Raw genomic sequence first — 13,070 nt, forward strand, 5'->3', positions numbered from 1 at the left:
CAGACACGCTCAGGACAGGAGAGGACGATTTTGGAATTTGACTCTCCGGTGTCCCAGACACTCCCCATCATCGATGTAGCTGTGTCTGATTTTGGGAATGGGAACCAGAAATTTGGTTTCCAAGTTGGCCCGGTTTGCTTCAATGGTTAACAATTGCGGGAAACCAATAACGGTATTAATTTAATACAAAAGAGCCATGGACACTTTTTACATGCAGGGAGAACGCAACTTTCAAGACCAAATATTTAATTCGTACAATAAACAATGTTTCCTGGTTCAGACGACCACTCTTTTACTCACACATTCATTCTGTTTGTGTTTTACACATTCACTCTTAATGGATGCTACAATGACTCGACTCACTGTGGACTTAAAGCTGTGTTATAGAGAGAAGGACACACCTTTGTTAACATCTTCACTGCCACATTTCTTTGCTTTTGTTTTTGAAGACTGTGTTCTGCTCACGATCCAGTATAATCCAGTAAATTGACTCAAACTAATTCACAAATAGGTTTTATAATAGTTTATTGTGTATATTGTTGCATAAATCTGATTGAGAAATCACAAAGAAGAAGCTAACCTTTTACTAGACATGCACAGAGAAATAGTCTGCTTGCCTGAATTCGCAGAGTTGTCAAATTAGTCTTCAGTAGAGTGAGAGAGAGCCAGACTTTCAGCAAATAACACAATAGCTGAATATATTCCAGCAAGCCTGCTCGGTTTTTTTCCTTTTGAGCTATCCAAAGAACAAATTCAACAGAAAAAAGATACTTAAGTTTACATTTAAATCCTATTTGCTTCTCCTCTCAAAGCTGCTAAAATTACATCTGCCCTAAATTCTTAGTAATGTAAATCATCAATCGTTTGATATTTTATTTCAATAATACATATCAACAACAACCGGTGTCTTTCATAAAATGTATTTCAATTCAACAATACATTTGTGCCTTTGAACAGTTTAAGACACTTTTTGTTGTCATCAAACCTCGATTTGTTGCTTTGTTTTGTTTGTTGTAATTATGTGGTTGTAATTATGAGTTAATTATATTTCAATAATGAGCCACAACATTAAAACCACTTTCATGTGAAATATAAAAACATTGATTTGTGATCTCTTCGCAATGATTCTCTTTGATGTAATAGTTAACAATGTCATATCTGGTATGTCCTTATCAGGACATTTTAAATAACACGCTGGTCTAAACTCTGTCACTGTTGTTAGTAGACTGTTTGTGATTTTAGGTCAACTGCAATTACAGTGTTAGCCTTCAAGCCATGCGGCTGTGTTTTGTGCAGCCACAGATCCCTGTGTCAAAACTACATTACAGGCTGGCATGTTATATCATAAATCTTACAAGTATAGGTTTATAACAGTTTATGTGTCTTTCACCCTTTGCAATAATGTTAACAGTGAAAGACTGTATTGGGTGCTGCAGCCTTTGGTTTGTCTGTGTGATGCCACCTTCTCTGTGCTCTGCTCACATATCCCTAGACAGCTGTCAGTTCGGGGGTAAGGATAGTCAATAAATCTCATGACTTCCAAAGACTTGGATTAAGTTTTTAAATGTTGCTAAGCAAGTTCAACACAAAAAGTCAAGTTACTCAATCAAGGTAACAGTATGGAAAAAAAATGCTACATAAACGTTGCACTTAAAGCTCTAGTTATTCCAGACAGAACTTTATACTCCACAATGTCCTGAAAGTCAAAGGAGGCCCTGACATCAATCTGAAAAAACACAGCAATTCAAAATATCACAGCAAAGTTAACACTAACACTAACACAGCAACACAGCAAATTTCAGTATCAAAAATGACTTTACTCCTGAATTACACCAACAGGATAAAGTCTCCTATGCATAAGGGCTTGTGGCTAAACATTGCGACTGGTTTCAAATGGAGAGGAGGACATAAAAGACAAAATAAAACAAAGAAAAGTAGTCAGTCCCCCTTACAAGACACACTTCCAGGTCATCTGGTCTACAAGCTGTGCAAAGCCTGACGGACAGACAAAGACAAACAATTTATTCGAATTAACTCAAAAAGGACAGCAGGACACCGTGCATTTGAAACTACAAAAACATGAAAGTCAAACTAATAACTTGACATTCCAAGGCACAATTCATTTAATAACCATTAATATAAAATGTATTAAAAAAAACAACAAGTATAGATGGTGTATCTATACCTGACATGCCGTCTGGTCCATGTGCAGCTGAATGAAATGCAAGCACCTTAAAATCTTGTGAGACCACATTTCAAATTCATAAATACAAAACATTAAAATGGGTTCATGTAATCAATTTGAGAAACCACACAATCATGATAAATATGAAATTTATTACCACACACTACAAAAGCACCATCATCAGAGAGCTCTGACAAACATTTCTGATCATTCCACACGGACTCCTTTACTTCTCCTTTTTCAATCAGAGGGGTGGAGCCCTCATGTGCCCCTTTTTGCATAAAGAAGAACAACTTTTCCTGTGAGGTTTTGTTCACACACAATTAACTGCAACCACTTGACTAGCTGAATTATCAATGAGTCCTATCGAAACAGAAAGGAAGCATGAAAAATTTAGCCATGCACGTCAGCAAAGAACTCTGCATGAAAACATTGTCAGCAGGAACAAGATGTTGCGTTTCTTTAGGACTGTAACTGTAAGTGTTGAGTCAGATATATCTGTATATCAATTTAGCAGCTTCCTTAAGCTAGCTAACCTCATGTTGCTGCAGCTTATTAAGGGTGTCCTGCAGCAGCTAGGGACAAAATGTCTGTCACCATCAAAAGAACATGTTCACAGTGTCCTGAACATATATTTGAGAATCACTAACGGCAAATGTCTAATCTTAAATCACTCCGATCGGTATGAGGGCATCCTTGTAATGATGCACCCTGCAACATCTGAGAAACTCTGCAGAAAGAGTTGAGAGAACATAAACAGAGGCCAAGGTGTCATTTAAATCAACATTTGATAGGGCATCTGGTGTTCCATATGGGTCACCTGTTGCTTGCATAAACGGAAGGATCAGTTGTCATCAACTCAGAGTCAGGGACAACACAAATTTCCTACAGTGATTCAGTGAAAAGTTGGAGCTGTCTTAGGGAAGATACCAACTCATCATTACGGCAGTGGTTTTAAAGTTGTGGCTGATTCATGGATTTCAAAGTGTAATACATCATGGTGCTATTATGTAGGTCCTCATGGAGTACAATTCTTTGTAAAAGGGATTTGGGGAATAGATTTATATATATATATATATATATATATATATATATGTTGTGAAACATTGTTTGATATTTTGTCAATATAACAAATCAAACTGTTGTAACATCATTTGCTCAAAGTTGTTCTTAGCATATTTGTTTGGAAAAGTGATTAATGTGTTTTAATAAAAGCACAAAATGTACATGTAAATTATTATGATCATGTTTTACTGAATGCAACCAATAAGAAAAGAGAACATGAAAAGCAATCTGTTGCTTTTTACCATCCCTGACAAAATGTTTTTAAATATGTGTCATTCATGTTCATATTTCAGGCCAGTTTGGAACTGTTTGTAAAACTAAAATATCTCTGACTTTAATGTACAAACAAACATAAGTTTGCTGTACACTCATTAAGGTCATGAATGCCAAATTCATGTTTGGGTTGTAATAATGCAAACACTTTTGTCACAGTGGAATGATTATGAAAAAAAAAATTAGATGAGACTAAACTTTTGGACTATTTCTATTTGTTCTTATATATATTCTTATTTTTATTTGGTAAATGCCACAAATTCAATAGTTTACATATTCTGTATTTCTGTAGTATTGTGTATAGTGGCCTTTTATACTGTATGATCGGGTCAAAGGTTTTAGCTATCCTTCCACAAGCTTGTAACAATGGTTTGCTGTAATCTTGGCCCATTCCTCTTAAACCAGTGGCGGTTGCTGGTCTTTCAAGGAGGGGAAGTTCGCTCATTTCGCTGTCAATCAAAAAGGGATTCAGCATCAGACAGATCATCCAATCATCATGCAGAAGCTGAGCGTCCGGGCCAACTGAGGCCAGCCCACTGCCCCATAGACCCCCAGAGACGCTGAGTGTCCGATGGGCAGGACAAAGCCCAGCATTTTAGCTTCGCTATTGAACTCACTGTTTAAAGAACTGTGAAGCTGCGGGAATGAGTGAGAGGAAAGCTGTGTCGTTACCAGTGATAAGAAGCTGATTCTGAACAAAGGTTGAGCGCATATTTAGTCAATGACATGTACACACAACAGTATATATTTGATCACTTATTTTTTGACATTTTAGGGGAAGCTGAGCTTCCCTTGCAGTCTTAGAGCAATCACCACTGTCCTAAACATACTGGTGAAACTGAGTCAAGTATGTGTGTGTACATACAACCAGTCAGTCAGTCAGTCATTTTCTACCACTTATTCCATAGTGGGTCGCGGGGGAGCTGGTGCCTATCTCCAGCAGTCTATGGGCGAGAGGCGGGGTACACCCTGGACAGGCCTTCATTGTCTATACCCACTTGTCCTTACATAGTTGGGTGACAATGTCCAGTGGTCATTGGGCGAGAGGCGGGGTTCACCTGGGACAGATCGCCAGCCCATCACAGGGCAACAGAGATGCACAGTACAAACAACCATGCTCAGAAACTCACACCTTGGGGCAATTTAGAGAGACCTGGGGTACGAAAGAGTGCACAGCTTTCATACTAAAAGTTTGCGGTAGAGAGAAATTCTGAAACTTGAGCTGCACAAAAAAATACAGATGTACAAAATTGTGCATAGACATGTCACCGCACACATAGCCCTCAGACATCCCACTTTACGGTGAATTTGGCATAGTTGCACGTGGCGCTTGGATCACCCGTTCTCTGCCCATAAATATATATGCAAAGTAGTATAAATAGCAGGAAGTCACCCAGCACATGTCCAAATAACCATGGAAACGGTGCTGTGATGCTCAAAGAACCGAACTGGTTCCTTTCGGTGGAAAAACACCAAGACAGACTGTGTCTACACATGATGAGAGAGTTTTGTGGTGAATTTCAGTAAACCAACAATGTTTTGAATGACATTAGCGTATCAAGCCTGACTGAAAATAAAACGTTTGTCGGCTCGAACTTGTTTAGTTCTACAACGTGTGCATCAAACCCAAACAGCGCTGTTTAGCTGCTGCATGGAGCTCAATCCTAGCTCAGTGTTGATCACAATAATGTGGTGAATATGCCTCCCACTTTTCTATTAGGAAGACTGTCACCACACACACTACAGAAGTACTTTAAATCTTTACAACCATTCAGGACGTCACTTAAAAAATAGAAAATTGAGGTTTGTTTCCAACACAACTAATATAATTAGAATAATTATAATTATAGTATAAATGAATCATGAGTTGAGGCCAACGTGCCATTGCATTTGTGAGACATGTGTGTAGCACAAAAAGATTGCACATATCTTGAATTAAATTTCTATTCACAAAAGCTCATTCACGTACAGATGGGGCCCTTATAGCAGTAAGAGTGCAGTCCATGGCTCTGATTACAGACAGAAATCGGCCACTCGCTGCAAATAGTATGCGGAACTTTCTATCTAAGCAACATACGGATAAGGCAGTCCCATATGGGTGGCATGGCACGGCTCAGGGATCATTGTTAAATACCCGACCTGTCAGTCAGTTCCCTCTGAAAAGCTCTAACCGGCTGATAAGCCATGCATCATCAAGTGCCAGCGGATTAGTACGATCTTTGAAAACAACGCGCTCCCTCCGACTTCTTCCATTTGCGAGGTCCTTCATCTGTGCCAAAGTTGCCGTCGTTTCAGAATTATGCTCAACCATACGCACCTATTTATGGACATGTGTGATTGTGTGAATCTTGTCCATCTTAGGAATCATCAAACCCTGACTTGTTTGGAATTAATCTGCTGATCCAACACAGTGAGAATGAAAGTACATTTACAGTTTTACAGTTCATATCCAGCTGAAGTTGTTTCCATCTGTCATAATGGGTTTTCACCAGACTGAATAACAACCACGAGTGAACCAAGGCAGTGTTTTAACAATTTGTTAGGTTTTACAGGAGTAAATGTGATCTGGAACCAGGACTGGATCAGCAACAGGATTGGGATCTCACTGAGGGAGAAAAGAGAGGCTTAGAGAAATCCTGCATAAGATGGCAAAATTACTAAACAGTTTCTTTGGTTTTGACTTACAAAGGCAGAACTCTCACCTAAGCCTGGGAGGAATAATTCTGTTCCACAATGGTTGAGGTTGGCAGGTGGGTGCAGCTGAAGGGAAAATGTTTCCAGATTCTTCAGATTCAGTGTTTCTCTTTTTTCTATCCTTTCTATAAAAGGGGGTATTCACCGTGGGAGGGTGGACAGGCAGGTGGAAGGTTGTCAGATGCAGGTGAACCAAAACTCTAGAAACCTGGATCCGGGAAGGAGGCAGATTGGAGGCTAACAGCCGAGACGTCGAGGCTTGAATTTCCTTGATCCTCAGGACATGGCAAAAATTAACCGGAGGCACAAAAAAATCCATAGAATCTTCGGTAAACACGTCTTCCTAAGAGGCAGAGGAGAAAACACAAAAGGTCAGGAGAACAGTGAAAATTACTGCAGAGTAGCAGAGGTCTAGCTGTTTACCACGCTATGTGAGACAACGAGCCAACGCCTCCCTCTGGTTCTCCACTCCTCTTAAAGCCCAGGTTGATTGCTCACAGATGAGCAACAGCTGCGCAGAAGCACCTGTCAATCACACCCTGAGTAGGAGGAGAGAAACACAGCACAAAAATCGCAGACTGCACCCAGCCTGCACACAACCACCGTGGATATGACACCATCGTTTTCTGAGGTGTGTTATGTTGTTCTATGAGGCCAAATGTGATTCAGTTTCATCACTCATGTTTAAACAATATGAGCCAAACTCATAAAAAAGCATCAGGTTTGATGCTCCATGAATTTAATAAAGCTGAATGGAGTCATGTTTCACTGTATTAAGATGAGTTTTAGGCCTCTTGTGTTTATTATTGTCAAATGAAAATGTTTGCGTACCACACATTTTCACAGCAGATCAAAAAGTTGCATGGATCTCCGCACATTTTTATGCAACCTTCATGTTAGTACATGCCAGGTTGTGCGAAAAACATTGTGCTGCAAGGTTTTCGCATGTAAGTACGCTTCATACATGCCTTAATTAACCTAACAGTCATGCTTTTAATCTGTGGTGGAAGTACCCGGAGAGAACCCACACATGCACAGGGTGAACATGCAAAATCCATGCAGAAAGACCCTTGGCCCAGGATCTTCTTGCTCCAAGGAACCAACAAGCTGCAGTAACAAGTTGAACACATGCTCAAGATTCTTGCATAATTCTGGCAATATGTTTGTCCACCTATTTTTGCACAATTAGTAGAGTTCATATAGGCTGGTTTATTGAAACAGCATATTCCACACATTGTTCAGTGTAGTTGATGTCAAGACTTTCAATTGTGTAGTTGTTGATTTGAGATGAAGCAGAAGAATTTGAGGTAGTCCTTCTTTGTCACCAGTGGACACAGTTGGGTGTTTAAAGAAACATAGATCCGCAACTCTCACTATAAGTAGTTTTAGATGGGTAAAGCACACTAACATTAGGGCTTTGGAATGCCCTGACCTTAAAAGCACAAAAAATTTGTCAGCTGTCTCAGGAAACTAATTTAAATGAACTTTCAGTTCTGACACAAAGAGTGGTCAAATATATAAAGGTTTGACCATTTGCAGGTTAGAGAAAATTCTCAATAAATCCAAAAATATTTACCATTTTGCTTTGGAAAAAGATACAGATAAACAGACATTTTAAAGCCCAAATTTATGAAAAATATTTTTTTGTATTGTTAAATTCATTTCCATGATGAGTTTTTGTGATGAGTCTAAATGTGAAGAAACATGGCTAAATACCTGTGGCAGGTTTTACATGTAAAATATTACCTTTTTGACAGGTGGTTTTGTACTGAAATCCTGTGAACTGGAAATGCTCCAATTTTTATTTTTTAATCCCAAAGTCAAAATAAATCTTGGAAGAAACATGACCTCCTGGGTGGAGGTATCAATCTTCAAGAGCACTTTATAATAAAGACTGAGCCCTTGGAGACAAGAAACAAAGACATGAATGAAAGATTTGTTCCTCTAGAGTTTAAGGCACTACATGTCAAGGGATAAAATGTTTATGGTAATTAATCCATAAAGCTCAGACAATAACCTGCTGCCAATCCAGTAAGTGATTCTTAAAATATTGAGCTGAATCATTGAAGTGACTGGATGTTGGAAAAGTGATGATGAAACATAAAACGTATTCATTCAGTGTCTCAGTTTCAGTAAAGATACACACAAAATGTTTTCTTTTTGATGTAACTACACCAATCCAAACCTACTCAAAACCAAAACAGCCTTAAAGAACCAACAGGCAGTTAAGGAAATTTGGATAGTAACAAACAAATCTAAAAACCAAAAAAAACCCAAAAAAAACAAGATTGTAGAGCAAACACCAAATAATTCAAACAGCATTCGCTATAAAGAGCATGGAAGAGAAAAATGTTGAAACAGGAATGAAACAATTTTGATCTAATCCTACTTGTTTTCCAACCAAACATTATTAAGTTGTTTTTTTGTGCTAAAGTTGGAGCTAAAGACAATTTTAGATTTTCTTGTATTAACTTAAATTTTTTTTAGCTGCTTCTTTCAGCAAAGTTGCAGATGTGTGGTTTGTAATTTTGGATTCTGTGTCTTCTACAGTTGAGTGTACATCATTCCCTTGTTTCCCCATGTTTCCCATTTCTTTTTGGTCTTTCATCACTCCCATCTGCACCTCACTTCTCCTTGGTCTTGTATTCTCAACCAGATCTACTAGGGGAACTTTTCCAACTGTGGTTAAACTTTAATTAGATGGAGCACATGATCAGTTTAGAGGCTTTTAGTGCTGAAATATGGATAATATGACATGAAGGTTAGTCATATGGAATTTAACTGTCAGAGTGTCAGTCTGGGAAAAGGTAAATGTGGTAAAGAGTAAGTGTGATTTAATGTTTATTTCTTTGTCCTTTTCACAAGTTAATCTCGTTTCTTTAATTATTTACCTCTCGCACATGAAATTTTGACCCCTGTGTCGCTTTTAAAGATATGCATATTTAAAATCCTCTTTATGGCCAGAACGAACGTGATTTGGTTGCAGGGCCTTCCAGTTGCACCCACTTCCCAATGAGTGCATGAACGCATTATTTTTCAAGTGGCATATAAAACAAATTTAAAACCACTGACGGTGCAAATTTTAAATCGCAGTCATATACTGCTTGCTTACAGTTCTGGTCAGAGGTGTACCATTGGCATCTATATATATATAAAGCATACGAAAAGACTATACAAACACAAAACAGTTGGATGTGTTCTTTCTCCCAGGGTGTAAAGCCTACAACTGAGAAATCACACAAAAACAGTTGCTGCTTTTAATTATTAATACATTCCATGTTCATGATGTCTAGAATGCATGCTTCTCTAATAAGCCCAGTTAAAGAGTTAGCTTTTCTCATTGTGTGTTGTAGTAATACTGTAACCCTGAGAGAACTCACAGCATGTTGCTTTAAGAGGAGACACTTACAGGATGCTGTGGCACTGATGTGTAAACTATGTATTGCTTTTCATGTTTGAAAGTGCATAACAGGTTTAATGCGGTGGCGACCTGGCTTTGTATGGTCGATATGAGCATATCTGGTAAGTAAAGTGAATGTTTGGAATCCACTATCCAGGTGTTTACTGGATAGTGCCTTGGTTTAAGTGCCCTGGTTTATGACCTGATACTCTGCATAATCTGATAAAAGTATTCACTCCCCCTCAAATTCCCACCTGCTGCAGCACTAATTCATGATAGGGTTCAGAGTGTAGTCTAACAGGAGCCACTCTGTGATTTGAGCTCTGCCAACATGTCTAGGCAAGAATTACAACAGGCCTTACCTCTGTTCCTCCTAAGTAAGTCCTATTGGGATTACCTTGAAGCTGTTATAACAGAGTTCTCTTACTTTGTCTAGTTAGAGCGGTTTTGGATGGGCACCTGATTACATATCTGATGCTGTAAAACTGTTCTCTCTTGTCAAGGTTATAATAAAGCTGGTTGGGTGACAATCATCGATCTCTTTCTTTGGTAGATACACATTTTCCACAACACAGAATCATGAGACAGACTTCAACTTCAGGCTGAAGAAGCTGACCCTCTGTTGCTACTTCTGATCCATAGTCCACCAAGCAATTCTGTCTGGACATTCAACTAGTCTTCATATTGCTGGTTTCCTGGCGTTGAACTTAGTGCACAAATTTTCAATAGAGTTGAGGTTGGGGCCTGCCCAAAGTTTTACCATCAAGCTTTATATTTGAGGTAAAGTTAAAGAAGTTTGAGATAGTCTTCCTTCTTTATTGCCATCCAATTTGTGCAACACACCAGGATTAATGACAGCAAAACAGATCACTTAGCATGATGCTGCCACCACCATGCTTGACAGCTGGTACAATGTTCTTAGATTTAGAAGACCCACCTTCAATCCACCACAAATGCGCCTTGTTATTTTGAAGCAGGTGACTTTTTCTTGGCCAAAACCCTCTCATTTAAGTGCGATGTAACTCTTAATTCACTGTGAACAGGGGCTGCTGCTGGTGTTTCAGCAGTTTCCCGTTCATAGCAGTTTTGAACTTTAAGGGTTCTGGGGTTGTTCTTTCACATCATAGAACATTTCCTTTCATCTGAAGGCAACAGTTCATGTCAGATGGTTGATACTTGGACACATTTGCCGAACAATAATCGTTAACACTGTGCTGCACGATGGCGCAGCTAGTAGCACTTTTGCCTTGCAGCACAAAGCTCCTGGGTTCGATTCCCGGGTCTTTCTGCATGAAGTTTACATGTTCTCCCCGTGCATGCGTGGGTTCTTTCCGGGTACTCTGGCTTCCTCCCACAGTCCAAAAACATGACTGGTTTGTGAGAGTTAATGCATATATTTGAGAATAATTTTGAGCCTGGTGTGGATTAGAGAAATTTCACAAATCCAGAACCTTGTATATTGTAAGGGAAATCTCCTCTGCAGCAGAGTTGTCAGAGCTTCATAATCAATGCCTGAACAGCCATAAGTGATCCATTTATACATAATGCTAAAGCAATAAGCCACTCTGAAACATTTTTGTTTTCATCCAGCTCTCTCACACTCCACCCAGCCATAGCAAGCATCCATCTTTGATGAGACTGGTTTGGTTGGAGGTTTTAAAAGGTTTGGTTGGAGGTTTTGTAAATATTTAAAATGTGGAGTTGAATCAAACTCATGATTTCTCAAGTTCTATCAGTTTCTACAGTTATTTATCTTTAAAGTGCACAAAATACCAGAGATAAACCACTGCAAAGGACCAAGTACTGAACTGATGCATTGATTTAAAAGAATGCATCATAGAAAGGTTTACTCCTTAAATCTAAAAGGCCTCTCCTGGTCAAATAAACACACTTTTTCATAGTCAGTTCCACTTGAACTTTTTTCAAAATTCCCTCTGCAGTGCCTTTTTTCATTACTTCGCCATTGTCAGTACTTTAATGCACTCTGTTATTACTCACCATAACAGACAGCACACCGAATGAAACAAAGGGCTGACCTTCACTGACCATAGCAATGTCTTCAGCCCCCAGATGAAGTCCTGCTACTTTGCATTAAAAGCGATTTATCTCCTCACTGAATTTAATCTGAGATGATTGCCTATTTAATAATTTACAGGAAAGAGAGGTAGCCGTTCGAGCGGCAGCTGAAAAGAGCAGCAGACACACACGTATGCTCGAGATGTAGGTGTGTGGAGCCTGAACTGATGTAATGGATTCAATCAGTCTATTTTCATTAAATATTATAATTATTTTCTTTAATTGCTACACCTTGTATAACATAATCAATCAGTTTAGTGCTTAAATGTGACTGTTGATGTTTCAATCAACTGAAAATGGAATAATTGGAAACAAGACTAAAATGGGGATGTTAAAGTGAGTACAGGTGAGGTTCGTTGCCAGTAATCCAGGTATATAGTAAGTAGGTAAGTAAGTAAAATGTATTTGTATAGCAAGTTTTCACAGACAGGATGTCACAAAATGCTTCACAACAGAACAACACAGCAGAATAAACAACAACATACAGCACAGAATATAAACACAATACAAGCATACATGCAATTCATAAAAGCTCAACTCTAACTGAAATTTTAGTTGAAATAGAAATGTCTTCAGGTTTTTAAAATCATCAACGGAGTCCAAACCTTGTAAGAAAGTAGGCAGTGCATTCCACAGCCTGGGTGCAACAGCATGGAAAGACCGGTCACCATGAGTTCTGAAACGGGTATAGGGAATCACGAAAAGATTTTGACCTCAAACTACACCAAGAGTTGTATCTTTGGATCAAATCAGAGATATACTGTATAAAGGAGGCTGACTGTGTAAAGCTCTGAAACTAGAATTTTAAAATGAAATCTCAATCTGATAGGCAGCCTGTGCAGCGACTTTAAAACTGGGGTTATATGGGTTCTTCTGTTTGAGCGAGTTAATAATCTCGCAGCAGAGTTTTGGACGACCTGAAGACGAGAAAGCCCCTTTTCATTAAAACAGGTAAACAGACTATTACAATAATACAGTTGTGTAGAGACAAAAGCATGTATTATCATCTCAAGTTCACTCGGGGAAACCATGGATCTAAGTTTGCAGATGTTCCTCAAATTGGGTTCAAACCCCAGTTTGGCTGTTCTCCTCATACATACGTGAGTTGTCTCTGGGTACCCCATAATTTCCCCATCTACTAAAAACACGACTGTTCTTTTATTTGGTGTCCCTAAATTACCCTTAAGTATGAGATATCTGTCTGTCTCTGTGTTGCCCTGGGATGGACTGTCCAGGGTGAACCCTGTCTCTCGACCAATGACTGCTGGAGATACCGTAGACAGCAGCCCCTCCCTCACCCCCCAACTCCCCATAAACCTGCGTGGATAAGCAGGTATAGACAATGGATAGATAGATAGATAGATAGATAGATAGATA

General features: G+C 39.0%; 1 protein-coding gene and 1 long non-coding RNA gene across 2 annotated transcripts in view; one reads left to right on the plus strand and one right to left on the minus strand.

Moving 5' to 3' along the window:
• The window catches only part of LOC124868642 (collagen alpha-1(XI) chain-like), a 75,445-nt gene extending 71,719 nt beyond the window's left edge, over positions 1–3,726 (plus strand). The window contains exon 66 of the mRNA XM_047366111.1: positions 4–3,726. Within this exon, the coding sequence (XP_047222067.1) occupies positions 4–150 (147 nt within the window). The 3' untranslated portion in view covers positions 151–3,726. The remainder of the gene's footprint in view (positions 1–3) is intronic.
• Positions 3,727–4,897: 1,171 nt separating this feature from the next.
• On the minus strand, positions 4,898–6,772 carry LOC124868872. Its single transcript, XR_007038422.1, has 2 exons — positions 6,226–6,772; positions 4,898–6,128 (listed from the first exon to the last, which is right to left on the minus strand). It is a non-coding gene; the product is annotated as an uncharacterized LOC124868872 (long non-coding RNA).
• Positions 6,773–13,070: the final 6,298 nt, after the last annotated feature.

This window comes from Girardinichthys multiradiatus, chromosome 5, assembly GCF_021462225.1.
Source record: "Girardinichthys multiradiatus isolate DD_20200921_A chromosome 5, DD_fGirMul_XY1, whole genome shotgun sequence".
NCBI classification, from domain to species: domain Eukaryota; kingdom Metazoa; phylum Chordata; class Actinopteri; order Cyprinodontiformes; family Goodeidae; genus Girardinichthys; species Girardinichthys multiradiatus.